This window comes from Notothenia rossii, assembly GCF_949606895.1.
Source record: "Notothenia rossii genome assembly, chromosome: 4".
Taxonomy (NCBI): Eukaryota; Metazoa; Chordata; class Actinopteri; order Perciformes; family Nototheniidae; genus Notothenia; species Notothenia rossii.
The window spans coordinates 88,071,616-88,095,344 of NC_136902.1; the positions used below are offsets into that span (position 1 = coordinate 88,071,616).

At 40.8% G+C, this 23,729-nt stretch overlaps 3 protein-coding genes across 7 annotated transcripts in view; 1 reads left to right on the forward strand and 2 right to left on the reverse strand.

Moving 5' to 3' along the window:
* Nucleotides 1-138: 138 nt before the first annotated feature.
* Nucleotides 139-5,653, reverse strand: slc19a3b (solute carrier family 19 member 3b). The gene is made up of 8 exons (XM_079679642.1): nucleotides 5,405-5,653; nucleotides 4,601-4,780; nucleotides 4,023-4,188; nucleotides 3,484-3,799; nucleotides 3,174-3,325; nucleotides 1,481-1,673; nucleotides 1,004-1,145; nucleotides 139-770 (listed from the first exon to the last, which is right to left on the reverse strand). Exons 1-8 carry the CDS (start codon nucleotides 5,552-5,554, stop codon nucleotides 618-620), a joined length of 1,452 nt encoding a protein of 483 aa, XP_079535768.1. The 5' UTR covers nucleotides 5,555-5,653; the 3' UTR covers nucleotides 139-617.
* A 729-nt stretch (nucleotides 5,654-6,382) lies between these two features.
* On the forward strand, nucleotides 6,383-23,424 carry daw1 (dynein assembly factor with WDR repeat domains 1). Its single transcript, XM_079674375.1, has 13 exons — nucleotides 6,383-6,476; nucleotides 6,700-6,772; nucleotides 7,195-7,339; nucleotides 9,081-9,139; nucleotides 9,225-9,347; nucleotides 9,431-9,530; nucleotides 10,862-10,969; nucleotides 11,391-11,497; nucleotides 12,615-12,717; nucleotides 15,296-15,410; nucleotides 15,620-15,696; nucleotides 20,203-20,365; nucleotides 21,164-23,424. Exons 1-13 carry the CDS (start codon nucleotides 6,437-6,439, stop codon nucleotides 21,196-21,198), a joined length of 1,248 nt encoding a protein of 415 aa, XP_079530501.1. The 5' UTR covers nucleotides 6,383-6,436; the 3' UTR covers nucleotides 21,199-23,424.
* sphkap (SPHK1 interactor, AKAP domain containing) overlaps nucleotides 22,643-23,729 on the reverse strand; it is a 181,079-nt gene continuing 179,992 nt past the window's right edge. For all 5 annotated transcript variants that reach the window (XM_079674369.1, XM_079674371.1, XM_079674367.1 and 2 more), the window contains one exon: nucleotides 22,643-23,718. In XM_079674369.1, the coding sequence (XP_079530495.1) occupies nucleotides 23,639-23,718 (80 nt within the window). In that variant the 3' untranslated portion in view covers nucleotides 22,643-23,638. The remainder of the gene's footprint in view (nucleotides 23,719-23,729) is intronic.

Sequence of the window (23,729 nt, forward strand, 5' to 3'; positions counted from 1 at the left end):
CCCCATGGTCAGTCAGCAACAATGCATAAGCAAAATGTCAAAAAAGGTGCAAGCTGAAGACTTTTTTAGTTGTCTGTTACAAAACAGACAACAGCAGACAGGTCCTCACGTCAGTGAAAAAGACAAATAAGTTGCAAGTTAAATATATTTTTTTAATTGGGATTTCTTTCTTTTGGGTTTATGTATGACCTAAGAACAGATGGGCCTTTTTTTAAAACACTGGGTGGAATTTTTGCTCGCATGTAAAATGATTAAATGATGTTATAATTGTGTATCACATGTGCATTTTTCAATGTGTAGATCAACCCCCTCGAGTGTGAAGTATCGCCTACACTGAGATCTACGGAAGAGGATAAGGGCCACGTGTGATTCATTTTAGATTTAACCAAAAGAGATTTTTATTTTAGTCTTGAGATTAAAATCTGAATTCTGACTTTTTTGTGAGAATTCGGAAATGTTTTCTACTTTTGTTAAGATCTCAAAAATAGTTCACACGTTGCCCTAATCCCATCCGTAGAGACCAGTGAGAAATTACCATTGTATTCCTCAGGGAACAAATGGAACAACCACCTGCTTGATTTAGTATTATTTAGACTGTAACAGTTTATTGATGTTGTTCAGAAACGCTCCGCAGAGATCACATCCCCACTGGGCTCGTGTTCCTTGCTTTGTGTGAGTTCAGGACTTCTCTGATTTGTGCAGGCGGTGTATGTCCCTCGGATCAGAAAGAGCACTGAGATGAAGGCGTAGTAGCTGCCGTAGACGATGAACTGCAGGGAGAGCACTCAGTCAGTCAAATCATCATTATTTTAGTCATGCAATGCCTACATTTTCAAGAAAACCTGTCAACATGTCATAGTGAAGGATAACCACAAGGTGTCGCCCTCTATTCACATTTTAGTTATCCAAAATAAATCTTACATTCTTCCTCCAATTAGAGTTACATTCCTTGTGTTCTGTCATTGAAATGAAAAAGGACAGAAATGATTCCTGACGCACACACCTGCGTCACAATGTCCAGTCCCAGCGTAGCTTCATCAACGACTACAAGTGTTACAATGGTCTGCAGTAAAATGGCTACAAAAGTGTTGATACCGAAAGCCAAAGCGTAGCACTCCATGGAGAGGTTAGATGCAATCTGAAATCTAAAAAGATAAGTTATTAATATTTCAAAAAGAAAAAACGTGAGGAATGAAACTAACTTCACTTTATGCTACTTAGTACTTTTACTCCACTACATTTTGAAGGCAATTTTTACTTTTCACTCCACTACATTCATTTTATGGTGTTAAGCTCCAGCTCCATCTTCTCCCCCTTGAATACAACATATTAATCCAATACAGTTTTAGCTACCCAGAATAAATAAAATAAAATAGAGAAATCAGAGAACTTATCCACCACTGGTTCCTCCATATGCAGAGATATTGGTTTTCAAAAACAAACAAGAAACGGACATGGTGATATTCCACAGTGAGCTTACGTTGTGATAGTAATGAGGAGCATGTAGCAGGACTTGAATATGACATAACCAGCGTAGCACGCCCAGATGCTGCTGGTGAGCGCCATGAGAAACACAGCACCCGTCGCCACTGCAGAGAACAAGCCCAGCGCCAGCTCCCCCCACACCGCCCAGGTCACCTTCAGGTGGCCCACGGAGAAGGCTGCTATAGCACCTGTCCCACAGAGCAGAAGGGGTTATTAATCATCGGTAAGGTATTCCAGTGGACAACACCTACTCCATGATTCATTCATCCTCACACTTATTTATTTGAACGCAGCTCCTAAACTTATGCACACACGTTTCTTTAGCCTACGCAGCTTTCACCCGGCTCTTGGAATCCACTGTCAGCAATAATCTGAGAATCCATTACCTCCTATCTCTATCTCCTTAATTGAAGCAATTACTCTTCTTCTTCTCATGCTGAGCCAGGTTGAGCGTAAGCCAAAAGGACCATGGTGCTGCCATTCCCTTTTCTAAATTCACGTTTTCCATTTGAAAAATACCCACGTTTTCTCCTATGGCAAGCTAGAGGTCCACGTTCCATAAGACATGGCCGTTTTTAATTACATTGTTGTTGCTCTTTTTTTCCACTTTACTCTATAAAATGTGCTTGTGCTGCAGTCTTTGCCCCCCCATAAAACATGCACAATCAAGGGTTAACCATGTAACCCATGTGAAAGCAACCTGCACTGCATGTATACGACTTTCACTCGCACCTGCACATACCTTCATGTACCCTTACGTATTATGTTCATTCAGCTGATCAGTGTTTTATCGTATTTTTATTTTTATTTAATTTTTTATTTGGCAGGGACAATGCACAGTAATGAACACTTAAAACATTCAAATGTGTCAAGCGTAACAGTGCCAGATTTAGCTTTGAGCTCATTCCCTCACATAAAACATTTAAGATAATTACATTTTACAAACATAGCAAAAACAAAATACATGATATGCAAAAAGTGTAAAAGAGCAAGAGCAGCATACACAAGTATTTACCATATGGCAGTAAAATGTAGCAGCAACGACAGTATGTTAGTATTATTCATATTCATATTCTTAAGTACAAACCCTACCACTCTACACAGACCAACAACAAAGTTCAAAGGGCCCTATTCTGCTCCTTTTCAGGTTCATATCAGTATCTAGTGTCTCTACTGGGACATGTTATACTTCAATGTTTAAAAAGCTCTTTATTTTTCCTCATAAAGCCTCTTTTCACCCTCTGTCTGAAACCAGAGCCCAGTCTGCTCTGGTTGGTTAGCTGGCCTGCTCTATTGTGATTGGTCAACCACTTACAGATGTCCCGCCCCTTAGGATATAATAAACAAAGGAGTCCCACAAACCTAACACACTATAGCAAAGTGAAACCCCCAAAAAGCACATAGGGCGTCTTTAACTTAATTATTTTTGTTTTACTTATCTTAACTTCTGTGAGATTTCAGTGTCAAAAAGGCAACTTTCACTATTTTTTACAGGTGCTTTTGTGCATATTATTCTGAGCAAACTCCCAACTTGAGTTCATGATTGTTCATCCTGTTTTTACATGATGATACTGAATCAGAATGAATAGGCTCAAATATTTTCCAACCAGAAATAGGAGCACCAAAATGCATCTTTCTTTCTTTATGTTTATCTCTTTCTATTATTACAGACTTAAAGCGATTCTTACCCACAAGGGAGCAGGCAGCCTCCACCGCCCCGTTGTAGATGGATGATGTAGCAGATGGCTCTATGTGGTCCCACATGAGCTGGACGTAGTTGAAAATCTGCTCGTATCCAGCTGTGGCCAGAGCCCACCACAGAGACCAATAGATGACATTCCTGCACGGTGGTCATTATTTAAACTGATAGTAATCATGATGAAGAGATGATGTGTTTATTTGCTGCAGTAAAATACATTGAACTACTGTATCATAAAGACAGGGTATGCAAACGTGCTTAGCGGTTTATGGTTCAAATATATGAGAGAAAGAAATTGCCTTGAAGAATACGTCTCCCTGAAGCTCTTCCAGAGTAGATGGCCTGCAGTGGCCATATTTTCCCAGCTGTGCCATCCTCCGCTGCCATCAAGCTCCATCTTCTCTTGCCTGGAGCCGACCTCCTCCTTATCCATCACCGCTTCCTCGGGCCTGTCTGCTCCCAGAGGCCCGGTCTGATGGGAACTGGAGCCCACAGCTGCATCCTTTTTCCCTTTGAAGAACAGACCCCTCTGGGGCATGGGCAACCAGAAGGAGATGAGGAAAGCCATGCTTACAGTCCCCAGAGAGATCGCATTAAGGTAGAATAAGTCCAATTCTGTAGATTAGAGTTCATACTTCATAAGAGCTCGCTCGAATTGTTGAAGACATTTCGTAAAAGGAGATATTTATCTGTCTTTAAGAGTATCCATCATCTAAATAGGGCTATCTGATCATCTTCATATATTTACATCAAAACAAATCGGAATATATATATCAATTTTTTTCAAGAATCAAGAAAAATCTCATTGCTCTTCAGTTTTTATCGGTAAAGGCCCTACCTGCCACGGAGACCAGCACTTGGGCCAGGCTCGCTCCAAACGTATATCCAACCAGCATGGCACTGCGCACGTAGCCAGTGGCTCTTTGGTAATTCTCAACGGGAATCACGCTGTAGATGTAGGAAAGGTAGGCCACCTCTGTGGAAGTCACTACACCATAGTTGAACTGTTGGTGGGATGGAACATTTTAAATGAGAGCCAATGATGAAGCACCTTTAACAGCAATGCACAACATGTTGTAATCTATCTTTAGAAGTTAGTTGACGGTGGCAAATGCGCTAACAGCCCAAAACTGACCCAATAGGAAAAACGCACTGCCGCTTCCAAAATAATGCAATAAAAAAAGAAAAATGTACCACAACACATGAAAATGAAAAGACATCACCAGCTTCACAACACAACATTTAGAAAACATTCAAAATCCAGACGAAACAAACATCTACAGCGTTTGCTAGAAATCAAACCGTTGCAAGTACAAAAAAATGCTCAAAACTGAACAAAAGATTCATTTAAAAAAAGTAACATGATGAGAGACATAATTAATAATCATCTTTATGTTCATCAGTTGTATTGTGTACCTGAAGGAAGACCATAGCGAGCAGCCCTGGGGCGAAGCAGAGCAGGACGTAGTTGGTGACCAGGAAGAGACCCTGCACCACGACGAGGGGCTTGTGCCTCAGGAAGTCCGTCAGGAGGAAGATGGGCAAAAGACACGCCAGCTTGGAGTAGGTCCAGATTGGGAACAGGTAGTTGGTCACCTATCGGAGACAGCGGAGGGAAGTAACTCAGGACATCACTGTACTTAAGTACTATGTTGTCATCCTTTACTTGAATATTTCCATTTGATGCTACTTTACTCTCCCCTAACATTTTGAACAGTGATTGTACTTTTTACTCCACTGCAGTTATTTGACCCTGATAGTTACCATCTACTTTCTACATAAAACACACATGACATTTCTATGTGATACAATGCAGAACATTACTACACATATATTTTTAAAAAGTAGGAAGGAATAATGTATTATTCTATAATATTATAATATTTTCAAAACAGCCACGGGTACTTTTTGATTTTGATACTTGAAGTTCATTTAGCCGGCAATACTTCTACTTAATAAGAAACATTATGAATTCAGGACTTTCACTTGTAATGAAGTATTTTTTCAGAGCAGAGTATTTCTACTTTTACTGAAGTAAAGGACCTAAATATATATTTCACCACTAACAATCCTGATACAGGGAACATTGTTTTTTCCTGCTGTCTAGAGCCGGCATATCTCAGAACAGAAGAGAAGATAAGAGCTGCTAATAAAATATAAGTCCTCGACATGCCTTCAGTGACTCTACGTGTGGTTCATGTACGGGTCTGACATGCTTACCACTTCTCCAGAGATGTTCTTGTTTGGTCCCATCAGGTATGGTGTGAGAAAAGGCTCTGCTACTCTGCAGTAGGCAAAGAACCCATAAAGCGACAGGACTGCAGTGTGATAAGCCCAGCTGGAGGACTTCAGTTTAGCCCAGCTCCCCATGGTTTTACCTCAGTAGAATCTCCCACAGATTGTCTTTAAAGTTTTGATTTCCGGTAACCTGAGCACATAATAAAGTCTGATATCTGTACTGTCCCTCTGTTCATCAAGCTGTCAGTGAATATACACATGTATAATCTGTGTGAGTCACAGTTTATGAGCGGTAGACTTCAACCTGTTGGGAAACAGAAGGAAGCTGGGAGTGATTCAGTGGACTTTTTTCAGGTTTCACTATCAGTAACACTAGTGAAATGTAACTAAGTGAATTTACTCAAGAACTGTACTAAGTAGAATTTTAAATTCAGAATGTGTATTTAGTAGTATTTCTACTTTTACTACTTCAAACCCTTAATTAGTACAAGCCACAAGTCTCCAATCGATCCTTTCAGACAAGACAAGAGATAATTTAAGAGAGAAATTAAAGTATTGGGCAAATTAAGCGTTGAAATAAGTTGACTCCGACCTTATGCAGCACGAAGGTATTTATTATGAATAAGGAATGATAAGTAAGTGAGTAACCAAGTATTTAACTAAACAGCTGCACAAATAGCATTTAAATGCAAAATTGGGTATCAAAACCCAAAACAAAGTTAGTGTGTTGGGATTCGAGTTTCCTAAAAACCTCTTGGCTTGCATATATGAACAATTTGCAAAATGCTCTTTATTTTTTGTATAGCCTATTTCTTACTTAGTACTTATTCAATTTAAATTGGAAATATCTGATTTTATAGCTTGAATGTTTGTTTTCGACAACTTGTCATTTCAATTCAGAAGCTACTCGTCTGTGTTCCTACTGCGCATGCGTAGTGAGTGCTGCGGTCTGTGGCCATAGCAACGGTTTGTTGATAGTACAGTACCGTGGTGTAAGAGGCGATACTAGCAAAAATGAAACTCAAGCGGTTCCTTCTCAGATATTATCCTCCAGGTAAAACCAATAATTTAATGTTTCCTAACTGTAACTTAAATTCCTTTAATGGAGGCAACATGCCACTGTGCTAGATAATATTTGTTTTAACCTGCAATGCACACTAAAAAACCTTATGTTGACTAGCGGTGTTAGCAATGATGCTATCTGAAGTTACTGATTTTGTATTTATTCAGCCGGCATGAGTGGCCTTTCCTGGGTTGAGTCATTTCTCTTCTTGCAGGTATAATCTTGGAATATGAGAAAGGAGGATGTTTGAGGACCAAATCCATCGACCTTTTGGATTTGACTCCAGAGTGAGTGAGTTGTATCCATGAAGTCAACCGACTAACTTTACTAAGAGTGTGATGCCATAATAACTTCCTGTGGGGGGTTGTTTTATCCTCAGTCACAAAAACTGTCATTTTAACGAAGGTAGTCAGACATATCTCCCTATTGTGAACTCAGCTCTTTATATGATGGGTTTTTAACTAGTTAACCACGGTGAAGTTAGTTTTAGGTTGGATATTCCCAGTGGTGGAAGAAGTGGTCAGATTATTTACTTAAGTAAAAAATCAATAAGAAAGTGATAAAACACATAAGTGAAGTCCTGAATTCGAAATTCTACTTAATAAGGAAAAGTATTACCATATAAAATATATTGAAATTGTTATTTTGAATGTACTTTTTGTCCTGTTTACTTTTGAGATGATCCTTAAAATATCATTTCCACATGCAGGACGAGCCCAGATGAGCTGCTGGCAGAGATCCAGCAGTCGGAGCCTCTGGTCACAGAGTCCCGGGCGGATCAGGTCAAACAGCTGATCGTCAGACTGCAGCAGAAACAGGGTCAGCAGGACCACCACCGCTTTTGCTTCTTCAAGGTCAGACCCCGGACTCACACTCACATTTACAGCCATTAATACATAGATCAACACAGTGACATGACATCTGGATCCATTAAAAAAGCTTCTCATAGTGAAGGCAAAATTCATTCAAGTGTTTTCCCTTAAAGTATATCGATATTCAGGATTTCAGGACATGTTGTACTATATATGGTTGTTTTTTTTAAAAGTGTAGAAAGCTATTTGTCTTTTGAATCATGAATTTACATCGGAATAAGAGAAGTTACAGAAACGCTTCTGGATTTTGCTTCCTATGAAGCAGTTTTACTCTGACATATTTAAGGGAGTTGACAATATTTTGGATATTGACATTTTTGGCAACGTCATCTTACTTCCACTGTTTATCAGTGTGCTGTGTTTTGTTCTTTGTGAATTGACTTCTGTAGAAAGTCAGTAGTCTGAGTACTAAAATGATCCAGTGCTCCAAAGAGGCACTAGAGAGCAGCAGTGGTTCAGTTTTTTTAATTAGATGTAAGTCTTTTTTAAGCCAAGTAGGCATGCCAATAATCTGTTATCATGATAACAGGTGCTTCATGAATGTCTACGTGTTTTGAGGAATACACAAAACATGATTTGGTAAAGGTTAAGTTTGGTAATGTGGCTGGAACTCATAGAAAAAAGTTAACACTGCTGAGAAACTTTTCTGTACTGTAAGCAGTGTGGGCAAGTTACTTCCAAAATGTAATACAGTACATATTACTGTCTTTTTTAAGTAATAAGTTGCATTACGATATTACTGTCTCTGAAATGTAATGAGCAGGAGCTCCAACAAGCCGTTTAGGACAGAGAGTGAATACACATGCTATACTGAGATGCTGTTTGAGAAACCAATGTGAGTTTGTAAAATTGCACAATATAAATGTATTCTAGTAGACCTCAACAATGGAATTATTATGATCAGTAGAAATGGCCATGACATGGGACCTTTAAAAGACGGAGCGCTGGACGTCAGATAAATCACCAGAAGAAGGCAGAGAGGAAGTAAACAGCAACAGGAACATGGAGTGGGCTCTATAGTTTATATATGGCCGTGTAATAAGTGGGATAATGTGCAGCGAGGCGGTCATTATGGGGAAAAGAACACCCGACAGGCTGATCAGGGAACCCGACACAAAACGCAGGGATCTTGATGAGCCTGAAGGGTAAACACCAGGTTACTAATCTACCCGCACAATGTTTCTCTGTTATCGGAATATCTTGCGATGTTGGTAAATTCTTAAAAAACAAAACACCATTTAATTTCGGCCAAAAATTAGTTGTAACTGCGTTACTGAGAATTGTAACGGGTAGTATATTACCCACATTTCATTAGTAATGCTTTACTTTTTGCTGTAACGAAGTAATGTAATACATTACTGTAACTCTGTTACTTTTGTAACGCGTTACACCCAACACTGACTGTAAGGAGAGAAAGTTCTTTAAACCGCAAGAAAAATGTTCTCCCAGTTACATCAAAGTCAGATCAGATGAATAATTTGTGGGTACTACAGTCATCATTGTATAACTTTTAATTGGGCATATGGTCTTTGAAATGTGCTGCAATGGTGCTTCAGTTGTACGTGTATGTTTTGTTGCAATGCCTTCAGCCTGACAGGGACTGCTGATGACATTCCCCTCATGTAGATTCATGTGCATTGTCCCTTCTTAAATAAATCAATCAAATACCAATAAATTCTACCTTTTTTATTTTTCTAATCTTTTCTCTGGTCTTCTGTTGCAGGAGCTGAAGGCACACATCCTGCCTCTGACAAACGTTGCCTTCGACAAATCAGGGTCAAGGTGAGTGTATCTGCACCACACAGAGCTCTTCAAGGAGTTCAAAGAGGCTCTGTGGTGTGATTTGAGTGTTTACTCCTCTCTACAGGTTCATCACTGGGAGCTATGACAGGACGTGCAGAGTTTGGGACACGGCCTCGGGCTCAGAGCTGCACACGTTAGAGGGGCACAGAAACGTGGTGTATGCCATCGGATTCAACAACCCCTACGGGTAAGGAAGAGTGTCAGTGAAACTGTCGTAGCGTCTGAGGAAATGTGCTCTGACTATTTTTGTTTTATCATTCTCTGACTTAGAGACAAGATTGCCACCGGCTCTTTTGATAAGACGGCCAAGCTGTGGTGTGCTGAGACGGGCAAATGTTTTCATACCTTTCGCGGACACACTGCAGAAATAGTATGTATAACAATCTGTCTAAATGAAAATGATTAAATGCTGTTTGTTTCAAATGTTAAAGGCAACGCATTTTGCATATACTCAGTGTTCATGCAATGTCATTTGTATTCTGAAAGTCCCTTTGGTATGGCTTTTATATTGCATAGTTTATTGTTTATTTGTAATCCAATGCAACACTTATGAAGTAAGTCGTTTTATATCGTTCAGGCAGTATTGGAAGAAGTACTCAGATCCTTTATTTAAGTAAAAGTACAAATACTATGGTCTTAGACATTACAAGTAAAATGTCCTGATTTCAAGATCTTACATAAGTAAAAGTACAAAAGTAATCGCCTCAACATATACTTAAAGTACAAAAAGTACTAATTCTGCACAATGGCCAATTTCTGAATAATATAAAGTACAGACATATTTTCCAAACTATCAAAAGTAAAAAGACTTGTAATGCAGAAATGGATCTTTTCACATTATTATGGTTATTATATAATCCAGTTTTCATGTGAGAGCATTTTAGCATTGTCGGTGTGGACTCAAGTTAGATACTTGATTAGTAGAACAGGACTTCATTACACCATATCAGCCTATCATGTGTTTTTATATATATCAAGTTACTACTAACTGTGAGTGTAAAATAAATGTAGTGGCGTAAGTACAATATTTGTCTCTGAAATGTAGCGGAGTACAAGTATAATGAAGCGTTAGATGGAAATACTCTTTTATTTGTAATATTGTTATTACTATTATTTTATAATTTCTTTTCGGATTTGTCATCTGTTATGTAGTTAACCTATGTATTTAGATGTGTTTATTTTGTTATGTATGCCTTTTGAATATTTTCTTAAAGGTGGGGTAGATAAGTTTGAGAAACCGGCTCGAGATACATTCTTTGTTATATTCCATGGAATGCTCTTAACGTCCCGATAGCAATGAATATCTGAAGTGCTTTGACAAAAAATCCATTAAAAAATTTCCTCTGTGGAAGCCGTGGCGCTGTAAAAAGCACGACCAATCATCTGAGCCGGCCCGGCTAAAATAACTGGATGGCCTACCTGCCTGTCAGCCTTCCATCTGTGCACAAACTTATCTCGTGCCCTCATTGGTCATGTGCGCGTTTGTGTGTGTTGGAGGAGGGGCTCTGTAAGGAAGTGGCAGATTTCTTCTGGCTGTGTATTTTCAAATTCTAGCGCACTCGAGCTGGTTTCTCCAAAATTACCTACCCCACCTTTCAAATGCAAATAAAAATAAAATAAAATAAAGAAATACTCAAGTTAAGTGCAAATATGTAAAAAAAAACATACTTTAGTAAATGTGCTTTCCCTCCCTGTGTGTAGGTGTGCCTGGCCTTTAACCCCCAGAGCACGCTGGTGGCCACGGGCAGCATGGACGCCTCTGCCAAGCTGTGGGACGTGGAGACGGGGGACGAGGTGGCCACGCTGACCGTGCGTAATATTCTCTTTGATCCTGGTATCCATCCATCCATTAATAACACACTGGTTAACTTTTCATCCACTTCTAAAAGTAATTATCCCTAAATTGAGTCTTGTCACCACTGCTGATGGTAAGCCCCTACATATACGGCTATTATACAGTAACTGCAAGTCTTTAATAAGGTCACTGAACAGCCATTCTGGGGGGAGCAGTGAGCGCTCTTTGAAGTGCAGGCCAAACCTGATTGGCTGCCTCTGTCTCAGCTCTGTTCACAGCACAACGAATCAATCATGCTGACAACAGGCTGTATGTTGATTTTAATAAGTAATATAGTGTTTGATGTGCGTTTTCATCGGCAGAGGCAGAGAGGGGGTTTATAAGAGAAGAGGAATGACACAGTGATGGATAATGCTCTCTGTTTATTTCTCCCAGGGTCACACTGCAGAGGTCCTCTCTCTGTGCTTCAACACAGTGGGAAATCAGCTGGTCACCGGATCCTTTGACCACACCGTTTCAATATGGGATGTTGCCTCAGGAAGGTCAGACATCATCATGGTTATAGAGTGTTGCAGTGGTGACGTGTTTTAATAGGCAGACCCACATCCTAAAGGGCTCCTTAGATAAAACTGATTTGGGATTATTGCAGCAGAAAAGCTCTGTGAAACACATGTTGGCAAACGCATGTTTATAACACTTCCACGTTCTGTTTGCAGGTTAATCTCCACATGTGAACACCGCTTTGAGGGTTTTTGAAGCGTAAATTCAATAGCCAGAAGTAAAAAGCTAACTTTGCGCTTTAAACAAACTACACGACAGTCACTTGACTTCACCGCTAAGCTTAAAGTGGACCTATCATACTATATTTGAATAATATTGTGTAGGACCATACCTATATAAGGCATATTTATACTTTTTATTTTTCAAAATACCAAACAGATCATGCATTTTATCCATTCCTCATTTCGCTCAATTTAACACAGTCTTTGCATGGGCTGATTCTGTGAGAACAGCACCATCTACAGGCCTGGCATATGTACTACAGCGTCTCCAGCGCTTTGGAACGGCAATGTCCGTGGCTGTCTCCTCCTGATTGGTGGAGTTGGCCCAATAGCTGTAGCGCCACTTCTGTGACGTCATAGAAGTGTTCAAATCTGTATCAGTCTGGATCAGATCCGTTGCAGACCCTTTTTAAGAGATTTGGGTATGGAGGAAAATAGAGAGGGTTGTGTTTTCTGACACTTGGTGAGTTCCCTGGAACACCGGGGACACATGTTCATGTAGAAAAGACGTACAAAAATGCATTTTTCATGATAGGTCCCCTTTAAGGTGGATAATGTTTGGCATGATGGCGTTCAGTAGTCTCATGTCGGCACTTGTAGCAACTGCTGTTTTTACGACACAAAGAAGCTTCAGACATTCACCAGAGTGGTTTTTACGAGCACACAATTAAAAACAACTCTTAAGCTTGTGTTACCCACAGGCGCCAACCAAAAACACTTTGAGACAAGGGAACAGGAAGTGGTAAAATGCTGGGTTTTAGGACTCATTCCTGCATTTCTTTCAGTGTTTCATAATGTATACAGTTCTGTACATGCATGCTATTCTGCACACATGAGTGTTCAATCATCTTATTGCTGCGTTTTGTCTTTTTTTCAGACGTGTCCACACTCTGATTGGTCACAGTGGGGAGATCAGCAATGTTCACTTTAACTGGGACTGCTCCCTCATAGTCACAGGCTCCATGGACAAAACCTGCAAGGTGATCTATCATTGAGCTCTTCCAAATACTGTTATACTTGCCAAAAAGTATCTTAAAAACTGGAATTATTTAAGCATAGTTTGTCCATCATTTAACATTTTACGCTATTGCATAACAAGGTACAGTATGTGCGATGTCATATTCACCCTCATCCAGTTCCAACTCTCCGTCTCCTCCTACCTCCTGTCTTTGAGGTCTCCATCATTTAAAGGAGAAACATTCAATTCTAATGTCTAAATCATGCCAGGATGAGTCAAGCTCTGACACATAATCCGCCTCACTGCATTCCTCCAGGGCAGGGGTCTGCAACCTTTTTGACCAAAAGAGCCATTTTGCTCTTTTTTCCAAAACATGTTTTTGTCTGGAGCCGCAAAACATATTTCATAGCTCATAAAGTTGTATTTATTGTTATGTCAGACAAAAACTACAGTTTTTTTTGCATTTATTAGGCTATTTACAACATTATATAAAACTGTTAACGTCTAATAAGAAACAAAGAACTCCTCTAAGGAGAATTAAAAAATAATACACAGGCCTACCTTAAAGTAAATTAAACACAGCACTTGGGGAGTCCTCTGAACATTTGAAGGAAACAAATATATAAAAATGGGCCCACTTTGAAATAAATAAAACATATAGCTGCAACCTAAAAAGAGTTAAAGGTAGGGTAGGTAAGAATGGAGAAACCAGCTGGAGTGCGCTAGAATTTGAAAATACACAACCGGAAAAAATAGGCCTCTTCCTTCAGACTTTCTTACAGAGTCCCTCCTCCAACACACACGAACGTGCATCATCAATGAGGCCACGAGATAAGTTTGTGCACAGATGGAAGGCTGACAGGCAGGTAGGCCATCAAGTTATTTTAGCCGGGCCGGCTCAGATGATTGGTCTTGCTTTTTACAGCGCTACGGCTTCCAGAGATTCATTTGTATATGTATTTTTTGTCAAAGCATTTAATATATTCATTGCTATCAGGACGTTAAGAGCATTCCATGGAATATAACAAAAAGTGTTTTCTGAAATAAATTACATACCCCATTGAATTATGACTGAAGATCGTCAGCTGTCTTCGTCTCCCGTGTTGTTCCTCGATGCGTAAAGGCTGCAGCACCGTTGACAACTTCTCTCTAGATATCAAACATACCGGTAAACCAGCATGGTTTGCTGGGAAAGCATATAACTCTCTCCACGCAGAATTAAATCCTGTGTTCCTCCGGTACTTTTCTTTGATTTATCCATAGTTCGCTCATCGAGCCGGGGGTCAGGTTATTCGCCTCCAAGAAAAGGCGCTCGCGCGGGACCGTAGCAGGATGTGACGCATATTTTAGTTGATCTAATTAAAACCGTTTTGTTTTTTATTTTTGTGTCACAGTATCACCTCAAAATACAAGATATGAAACATGCAACAAAATATAAATAGTCCTACAAATCCTTTTATTTCCTTCTTATTTTTGTCTAAACTCAAGGGAGCCAGAGCGGAGGGTTTAAAGGGCCGCATGCGGCCCGTGGGCCGCGGGTTGCCGACCCCTGCTCCAGGGGGATGCTTTGAGAAAAAACACTTTATACATCAAACAGCTGCATGCAAGCACATTTTCAGAGACCGTTTGTTCAAGTGTGTCTGTCTGTCTGTCTGTCTGTCTGTCTGTCTGTCTGTCTGTCTGTCTGTCTGTCTGTGTCTGTCTGTCTGTCTGTCTGTCTGTCTGTCTGTCTGTCTGTCTGTCTGTGTGTGTGTGTGTGTGTGTGTGTGTGTGTCTGTGTGTGTGTGTCTGTCTGTATGTCTGCCTGTCTGTCTGTCTGTCTGTCTGTCTGTCTGTCTGTGTGTGTCTGTCTGTCTGTCTGTCTGTCTGCCTGTCTGTCTGTCTGTCTGTCTGTGTGTGTGTGTGTGTGTGTGTGTGTGTGTGTCTGTGTCTGTCTGTCTGTCTGTCTGTCTGTGTGTGTGTGTGTGTGTGTGTGTGTGTCTGTGTGTCTGTCTGTCTGTCTGTCTGTGTGTGTGTGTGTGTGTGTGTGTGTGTCTGTCTGTCTGCCTGCCTGTGTGTGTGTGTGTGTGTGTGTGTGTGTCTGTGTGTCTGTCTGTCTGTCTGTCTGTCTGTGTGTGTGTGTGTGTGTGTGTGTGTGTGTGTGTGTGTGTCTGTGTGTCTGTATTTCTGTGTGTGTGTGTGTGTGTGTGTGTGTGTCTGTGTGTCTGTGTGTCTGTATGTCTGTGTGTGTGTGTGTGTGTGTGTGTGTGTGTGTGTGTGTGTGTGTGTGTGTGTGTGTGTGTGTGTGTGTGTGTGTGTGTCTGTGTCTGTGTCTGTCTGTCTGTCTGTGTGTGTGTGTGTGTGTGTGTGTCTCTGTGTCTGTCTGTGTGTGTGTGTGTGTGTGTGTGTGTGTGTGTGTGTGTGTGTGTGTGTGTGTGTGTGTGTGTGTGTCTGTGTGTCTGTGTGTCTGTCTGTCTATCTGTCTGTCTGTCTGTCTGTCTGTCTGTCTGTCTGTCTGTCTGTCTGTCTGCCTGTCTGCCTGTGTTAGATGGTGCTTCCTGCCTGTTTTAAATGTACACTGATGACACTGAGGGTGTGTGGTGGTGTGCATGTCTTTGCAGTTGTGGGAGGCAGTCAGTGGGGAGTGTGTGGCCACGCTCACTGGACACAAAGAGGAGGTGCTGGATGTGTGTTTTGATTTAAGCGGTCAGCTCGTTGCTACTGCCTCAGCTGATGGTGAGACTCACATTATTATTTTTATTTATATAACGGACGGTTCAATTTATTATAACTCCCTCCAGGAGTTTTGTGTTGTTTTGATCACATGCTAATTGAAATGTTCCAGTTCAATACATCCTCCATATTTGTTACTTTTGATATGTTCATACATGAGAAGTAAAATAATGATTGTTTAGACGACAACCTTACCCGTGCCTGTCTTTCAGGTACTGCCCGAGTGTTCAGTGTAAACACACATCAGTGTCTCGTGACCCTGGAAGGCCACGATGGAGAGATCTCAAAGGTGAGTCCCATAATGGCTTCTCTGCTACTGCCTGTGAAAAGTGTTTTAATGTCACCAAACATTAATCATTTGTTTCAGTAGCCTTGGTGCCACAATGTAGTTTAGAAATTAGTTTTTTGTCCTTGAACTTTTTCCTTTTTCTCCTGCAGTGTGTTTTTGTGCATGTAAATGTTCTGCAAAGGCTAAAATCTCATCCCTGTACGTGATAGGCTAAGGGGCAGGACATCTCTAAGCGGTTGACCAATCACAACAGAGCCGGCCAGCTAACCAATCAGAGCAGACTGGGCTCTGGTTTCAGACAGAGGGTGAAAAGAGATGCCGGAGCTGTTAGATTAACATTAACATGTAGTTGTAAGTGCATTGCCTTGCGGCCTGTAGCACCACCCTTGATGGAGCATATGTGTGGGCAGGAAAGGAGTGAGCAGAGGGTAGCGTTGTCGATTCTTGTTCTGTTTTCTGTGACTATCTTCCTCACCCTCTCAGACTTTCAGTTGCGCGCGCTACTAAAGAGACGCGCTGCCATGGAAACCAAACAATGGTGTAGCTGTATTAACAGGGTGTCCGCGGGGTCTTAAAAAGTATTAAAAGTTGATGAATCAATTTAGCGGAAATGAAGGCTATTAAAAAGTATTAAAGGGCATTTTCCAAGGTATTACATTTTGTAGCTTGTTTTCAATAAGTATCTAGATCGTCCAAAGAGGTTGTATTCTACAGTCTGCCTGAATGTAATCATTGCGTAGGTGTTGTAGTGTGATTCTGTGTAGTTTATTTATGGCATCCCGTTGGATTTGACGTCATCTGAACAGGACATTGCGCGTGAAGGTCTGTTTACGCCAGTTGCTAAGCAACATCGTTATGGGGAAATGCAAGTCTGTTTCCAAATGGTTGGAAGATAAGGAGGAAGGACAATCAATACTGTATATAGTCAATGTGAGGTAAAGTGTGTCGCCAATGTAACCGGTTAAAACTCAAAGTGGCGATGAGGTCTTAGAATGTATGGAAAGGGTCTTAAAAAAGGTCTTAAAAGGAATTACATTTGACTTCAAGATTCCTGCATATACCCTGATTAAAGTCTGAGTAGAAACAGTCGTGAGTAAATCAGATTTTTTTCTGAAATGCGGGACATTATGACCCCGGAAGGAAACCGGGAGAGGGCAATGAAATCGGGAGTCTCCCGCGAAAATCGGGAGGGTTGGCAAGTATGGTGTGGATGCATCGGTCAGTATCAGGTGTGAACGAGCGTGTGATTTCTATGTAACATTAACTTACTGTCTAGTTCCCTTCCCCCGGCCAGTGATGCAAATAGAAACATGCTTCTGTTTGCCTCGCTTACATGCGATCCTGCCTGATGCTAAAGGAGAGGGACAGGAGTTCAGGCTTCAGGCTGTTTTGTGTGTATTACTGTGTCACATGGGAAACATCTGCACGTAGGACAAATAGTGCTGCTGATCTAACAGAATATCTAGCTTCAAAACTAGATGATTTCTAGGTAGCTCTACATGAGAAAACACAAATCTCACCAGCCATACCTGAGGATGAGTTAGAACGGCATGTCCTTGTGTTGTTGACTTCTGAACTCATGAAGTGTTGCACCCATAATAATAACTTTTATCCTGGTATATCATTCCCTGGAATCCAACAAACACACACTCTGACATGAGGTGTGTGTTTGACCCTGTGTTGACCTTGTACTTTAATAGGAGTAATTTTACACATGTTCCTTGCTCCGTGTGAGTGTGTGTCCTGCGGGGTCTGGCTTCGAGGGTTTCTACGATCGAACCTTCGTCTGTTTACTGATAGAGCAGGCAGTTATAAGAGGGTGGGTTAGAGGATCATTCCAGAGGATTATGACACTAATCTCTGCCTAACGGGACACCTATTCCCCTCCCCTCTCTGCCTCTTATCCACGACCATGTTTTGTTATTTGGTTGGTCTCTTCTACTCCTCTGAATGCCTTTAGTTTCACTGGAATTGGCTCTGTTACCTTACTGCCATTTTTCATTTTATTCTGGGAGAAGAAATGATGGACTGTTGATGAAAAGGCTGATTCTTACGTCCTTAATGCATGATTATGCATATTCTACTGTATAAATCATATTATGACAGGAATTCACAGTACATTTAGTTTTCAAATGTTTTGTTCCTTCCCATCTTAAACACTCCATTAGCTCCATTCTTATACCCTAAATCAAACCATAATGACAAGTTCGCAAAACATATTCATAATCCAGATGCCACATTTACATGAGTCTTAAAGAGGACGTATTCTGCAAATTTTCAGGTTCATAATTGTGTTTTCGACTGTGACATGTCTCCAGGCTTTAATGTTCAAAAAGCTCTTTATTTTTCTCATACTGCCTGCAGCACCTCTTTTCCCCCTCTGTCAAAGGTCCTTACACACCGAGCCGATTTCGGCCGTCGATAGATGTCTGGCCGTCGATGAGCGTCCTGCCGCTCTACTCAGATTGGTGTGTCCCGCCCATCGATGTACAATAAGAACTGGATACAGCGTGGGAGGCGGAGTCTCGTTCTTTCCTATGGGAGCTGCTCATTGGCGCATGAGGACAAAATGGCCCAACTTTTGAGGGAGTGAAACGTCACAGATTACCCGTCATGCCTGGCTGTCAGAGCAGAAGTTCCCGTATGTGCGCTCATAGAGCATGCGCAGTTGAGTTGCCCCTTAAGCCCCGCCCCCGAGCTCCCACTCTCAGATGCGCGTTCATAATGCCGAGGAAAATAACTCTCAGAATAACGTTATTAGCACATTTTACAACTTGAGGACCGCATAAGGGCTATACAAATGTTCATACTGGGTAGTTTAAAAAAAATTATCCAACGATTTACAGACCGCTCTTTCCCAATGTTAGTCAATGGGAAAAAGTGTTTCCGGGCCCAGCAACCCAAACGGAAGTGTAGTACCGCCGTTTGGCCACAACAAATATTTTCCTCACTTCCTGGGGGCTTGGTCCTGCCCCGTCGTGTCTTTTCGGCCGAGCCGACACCTTCCGCCGCCGATTCAACATGTTGAATCGGGAGGCTTTCGGCTAAAGGCCGTCGGCCAATGAAATCACTCTGATTGGCTGTTCAGCTTAGGGAATCAGTGCATGAGAAGCGAAACGGAAGTGAGGGAACCAAACAAACTATTAAGAAGGCAAATCTGAGATTTCATTGAACTCCAGCTCTCGACACAGGTTGGGGAAAGCCCCATGAGCTTCTCGCTGTAGAGTGAAAATGGAACGCACTCGCTATTTGTTGTTTGCTTATATCACGCAGTCTGTTCTTCTTCTCTCGGTTATCACGCAGTCTGTCTTCCAGTTGTTGCCCCTTTTGAATGACGAATACACACTACCGCCGCCTGCTGGTAAGGAGAGTTATTGCCACTCACGCATGCGCAGTTCTTACGTAATTCTTGGCCGACAGCGGAAGTCTTTGCGGTGTGTTCCAGTGCGACACATGGCCAAGACGCAGAGACACGAGGCGACACAACAGTCGTGTTCCGTCAGGACGTATTCTTTGGTGTCAGATTGGTGTTCAGGCCCCTAAAACCAGAGCCCAGTCTGCTCTGATTGGTTACCTAGCCGGCTCTGTAGTGAAAACAGGGGAAATCAACAGTTTTGAACATAATCATGTCTGCTTGAGGAGCAGTACCAAAGAAAACATCAGGTTACATATCATCCATCAACAGCAAATCTAAAAACAAGCTATTTTAGTATGTAGGCTCACAACTTTAAATAACTTAGTAATTTGTTGTTCTGTTTACCCACTATTTAGGAAATGACGTTAGAATTAGTATGTAGTATGGAATTGGGACAAAACCTCAGTCTTGTTTATTTATAACTCTTTCCTGTAATTTTCTCTTTCTTGATGTGTTTTTCGTGCTTTTCTTTCCATTTCTGTTCTTGTCATCTTCTTTCTCCGATCTTCTATCTTTGTCAGCTTCCATTTCCTGTCCGGGGTCGCCCCTTTGTTCCCCGTTTATAGTTTTAATAAAAATATACTCTACTTTCATGGCCATCTAGAGCCAGCTTCATTTAATCATCTCCTTCTTCACCTCACTACGGGGATAGAAAACCATTCAGGGAACGATAAACCAGAGCTCCAACGCAATCAGCCTGAGCCGCGATTTTCATAATGCCACTTGTGCTTTGACCCTCCTTAAGTATTTAAAGTTGAAAGACCTCTGTGGAATAGTGTTGCTGATGTGGTAAAAGTGTTACAAACTCACTCATTTCTCCCTCCCTCTGAGTCATTTCCACCATTTCTGGCATCATTTCTCATTCAGCACTCACTCATCACTTATCTAACACACACACACACACACACACACACACACACACACACACACACACACACACACACACACACACACACACACACACACACACACACACACACACACACACACACACACACACACACACACACACACACACACACACACACACACACACACACACACACACACACACTTCTGAGTGGGACTGACCCTCCTGCCGCTGTGTGTAGATCTGTTTCAGCCCCCCCGGCAGCAGGGTCCTGACGGCCAGCTCCGACAGGACGGCTCGTCTGTGGGACGCTCGGTCTGGAGTCTGCCTGCAGGTCCTGGAGGGCCATACGGACGAGATCTTCTCCTGCGTCTTCAACTACGAGGGCGACACTATCATTACAGGTATACACACACACACACACACACACACACACCACATCTTATAACGTGTAGCCCTGAGCAACGCATGAAGTGCTTAGTATGGTATGTCTTAAAGAAAATACTTATGTAAATATGTCATAAAATATTTGTATAAAAAGTAGTAGGAGTAGTAGTCGTAGTCGTAGTAATACTAGTGGTAGTGGTAGTGGTAGTAGTAGTAGCAGTAGCAGTAGTAGTATTAGTAGTAGTAGTAGCAGTAGTAGTAGTAGTAGTAGTGGTAGTAGTAGCGGTAGTAGTAGTAGTAGTGGTAGTGGTAGTGGTAGTAGTAGTAGTAGTAGTAGTAGTAGTAGTAGTAGTAGCAGTAGCAGTAGTAGTAGTAGTGGTAGTAGCAGTAGCAGTAGCAGTAGCAGTAGTAGTAGTGGTAGTGGTAGTAGTAGTAGTAGTAGTAGCAGTAGCAGTAGCAGTAGTAGTAGTAGTAGTCGTCATAGTATGTCCTGAAAAATAGTGAGTCAATATGCTGGACTTCTTATGTTTATCTATTTTGTTGATCTTTTATTGGACATTTTAATTTAATTTCCTATTTTTATTTATATTATTTTTCTTTTTATTGCCCATTATTACTTCTCATGTTAATGTTAAAAATGCTTAACGTCAATGTGTCATTAAAAATACAAATAGAAACCATTATGTGACACGTAATTAAACAAATAAACAGCTCATCGCCAGACATCCCAAATCCTTAATTGCACATTTGAGATCCAAACCGTGCAGCTGTTTCCTTCTGTGCACCAATCTGTTGTTGTTTGTGCTCTCCTGCAGGCAGCAAGGACAACACATGCAGGATCTGGTACTGATGCTTTTCAAGGATACAGCGATCCACTGTAAAACTTTGTAATTCAAAATACATGTTAAGATAAAAGTCTGTTTTACAGCATCTGTGTAAGGTTAAAGTGGGATTTCGAATCGCTGTTGCTTGAGTGATTTAATGGAAGTAATTTGTCCCTCTGATGTTCCAACACAGTCTCACGGCATTTCGTGTTATAGTCACGAAATTAATCTATTGATCCATGTTCACCAAGACGATTTTCACATTTTTTTCGTGTCACAGAGAACGATTTCAAAAGCAATGTAAATAATAACAAATTTGAAGGAAAAAGAGATAAAAAAAAATACAGATTTCAGTATTCTGACACAGAACGATTTTTGAAGCAATGTATTTGTATTGGTAGTATGTTTCGTGCCTGCAACAAATAATAACAAATACAGATTTCAGTATTCTGAGGCTCTGAGCTCCATTTATTTTCCTCGCGGACGGCAAAAAAACTCCGACCTTATACAATTTAAAATAAAAGGGTTAGGCTTAGGGTAAGATATTGAGTAAGACAATTTTTTTATGAACCACACAGCTTCCGGTCTTCCAAGACCCGACTGGACAAAAATAAGTGGTGCAGGCACGAAACATACTACCAATAGAAATACATTGCTTTTAAAATCGTTCTGTGTGACACGAAAAAAAATGCAACATTCGTGTTGGTGAACACGAATCAATAGATTAAATTCATTTTGTGACTATTACACGAAATGCTGTGAGACTGCACTTGTTTCCTGACTGTATGAGTCTAACCGTTTAATTACGTTGCTCATACATTTATGTAGTAGTATAAACTAAGGTCAACTAGTTTCAAATTTGGAAAATATGGTTTAAAAGGCCGGGAGACAATTAGCTTAGCTTAGCATAAAGACTATAAGCAGCTTCACTTGTTTCCTGACTCTATTTACTCCACAGTTTAACTTTTACCTTCATAACATGTCTTAAAATATAGTAGAATAAACAGTTACAAGTCCTAAACTAAGGTTAACTAGTTTCATATTTGGAAAATGTGATTTGAAAAAGTTAGGAGACGATTAGCTTAGCTTAGCATAACGACTAAGCAGCAGGACACAACTAGCCAGGCTCTGTCCAAAGTGAAACACATAAAAACTCAGTTAATTACTCCTTACATAGTTAAGGGACACAGTTATCCATTAGACCACAATTTGTCAAACACATTAGCTACGTTGATTTTGAACAAAGGTAGGCTTCAGTAGCTTTCATGCTAGGCTAAGCTAATCATCTTTTGACTTTAGTTTCGTTAACAGACATGAGCAGTAGGCTACTAAGAATTAATTTCTGATAGCACTGTGCAGTAATGATTCAGTAACTTCAATAACTTTAGGAAGACCACACAGTTATATTATGTGTGACTAAACAGTGTTTGGTTCCCTTTTTGCTAAATGTTACAAAAGAATCAAGACAGCTTCAATTTCACATCACAATAATTTATTGATGCCAAAAGATAATACATTCAGTTCTACCGTGACAGAGTTAACAGCTGAATTGTGTGCTTTATTTTTACCCAATGCTGATGTAACACTAGAGTACCACTAAGTAGAGAGATAAACAGACCAAATGCACATACAAATTCAACATTACAAACCTTACTCTGTCTTCATGACTTAGTAAAAGCTGAAGAGAGCTCCACTCCTCCAAGGTGCAGCAGTTCCAAAAATCTACAGTATATACAGGACAGCTATCCAAAGTAATCAGTTCTCAACATGATAACAGACTTACCAAGAACTGAAGTTCACAACAGATGTGTAACGTCAGCTTATGAACACAACAAAGATATGGGCATTTTGCTTACTTTAAGAAAGATGTGCAATTCTAGGTGGTTTACAAATAAACTGAACGCTTTCTCTGGGCTTACTTTTCTCCAGCCTCTTTTACAAAGTATTTGTGATACAAAAATGTTGAGTTGCGGGGAGATTTTAACCTGATTTTTATTTCATCTATTCATATTCTCTGTGTTCATATGGAATAAATAAATACATAGTTTGGTTGTGAGAATCTGTATATATATGTATATGGTTACTGTGTGTATATATATGTATAATCTGGAGCAGTTAAAACCTGCTGACTATAATCTCTTGAAGGTTGTTCGTTCCCATCAGGAATGTTTAACCCTTACACCTACAGTTTGTGATTGTGTGTGAATCTGAAAACATGCTTTTATTAAAGGGAAACTGGTCCATTTATGACTCCGGATAGACGAAAAACACCATGAACAGACTTAGGTGTATGAATTTCTCAAGTATGCTGATCGCGTTGTGCCTTCAGCTTGCAGTTAGAGTCAAGAACATATTTCGGCGAATGAGTGTCTTTCTGTTAGCTGAATGAGGAGCTACAGGGTCTCCAACAGCCAATCAAAGAGGCTGGTCAGAGCGAGCCCCTCCTCTTCCTTATTCTCATGAAGCTTACAGAACTGGACCACGGCGCTGAAGAGGTCCGCAACCCTCCACGACTTCTGAGACATCAGGTGGACCACCCTCTGGAACTGAGAGAAGA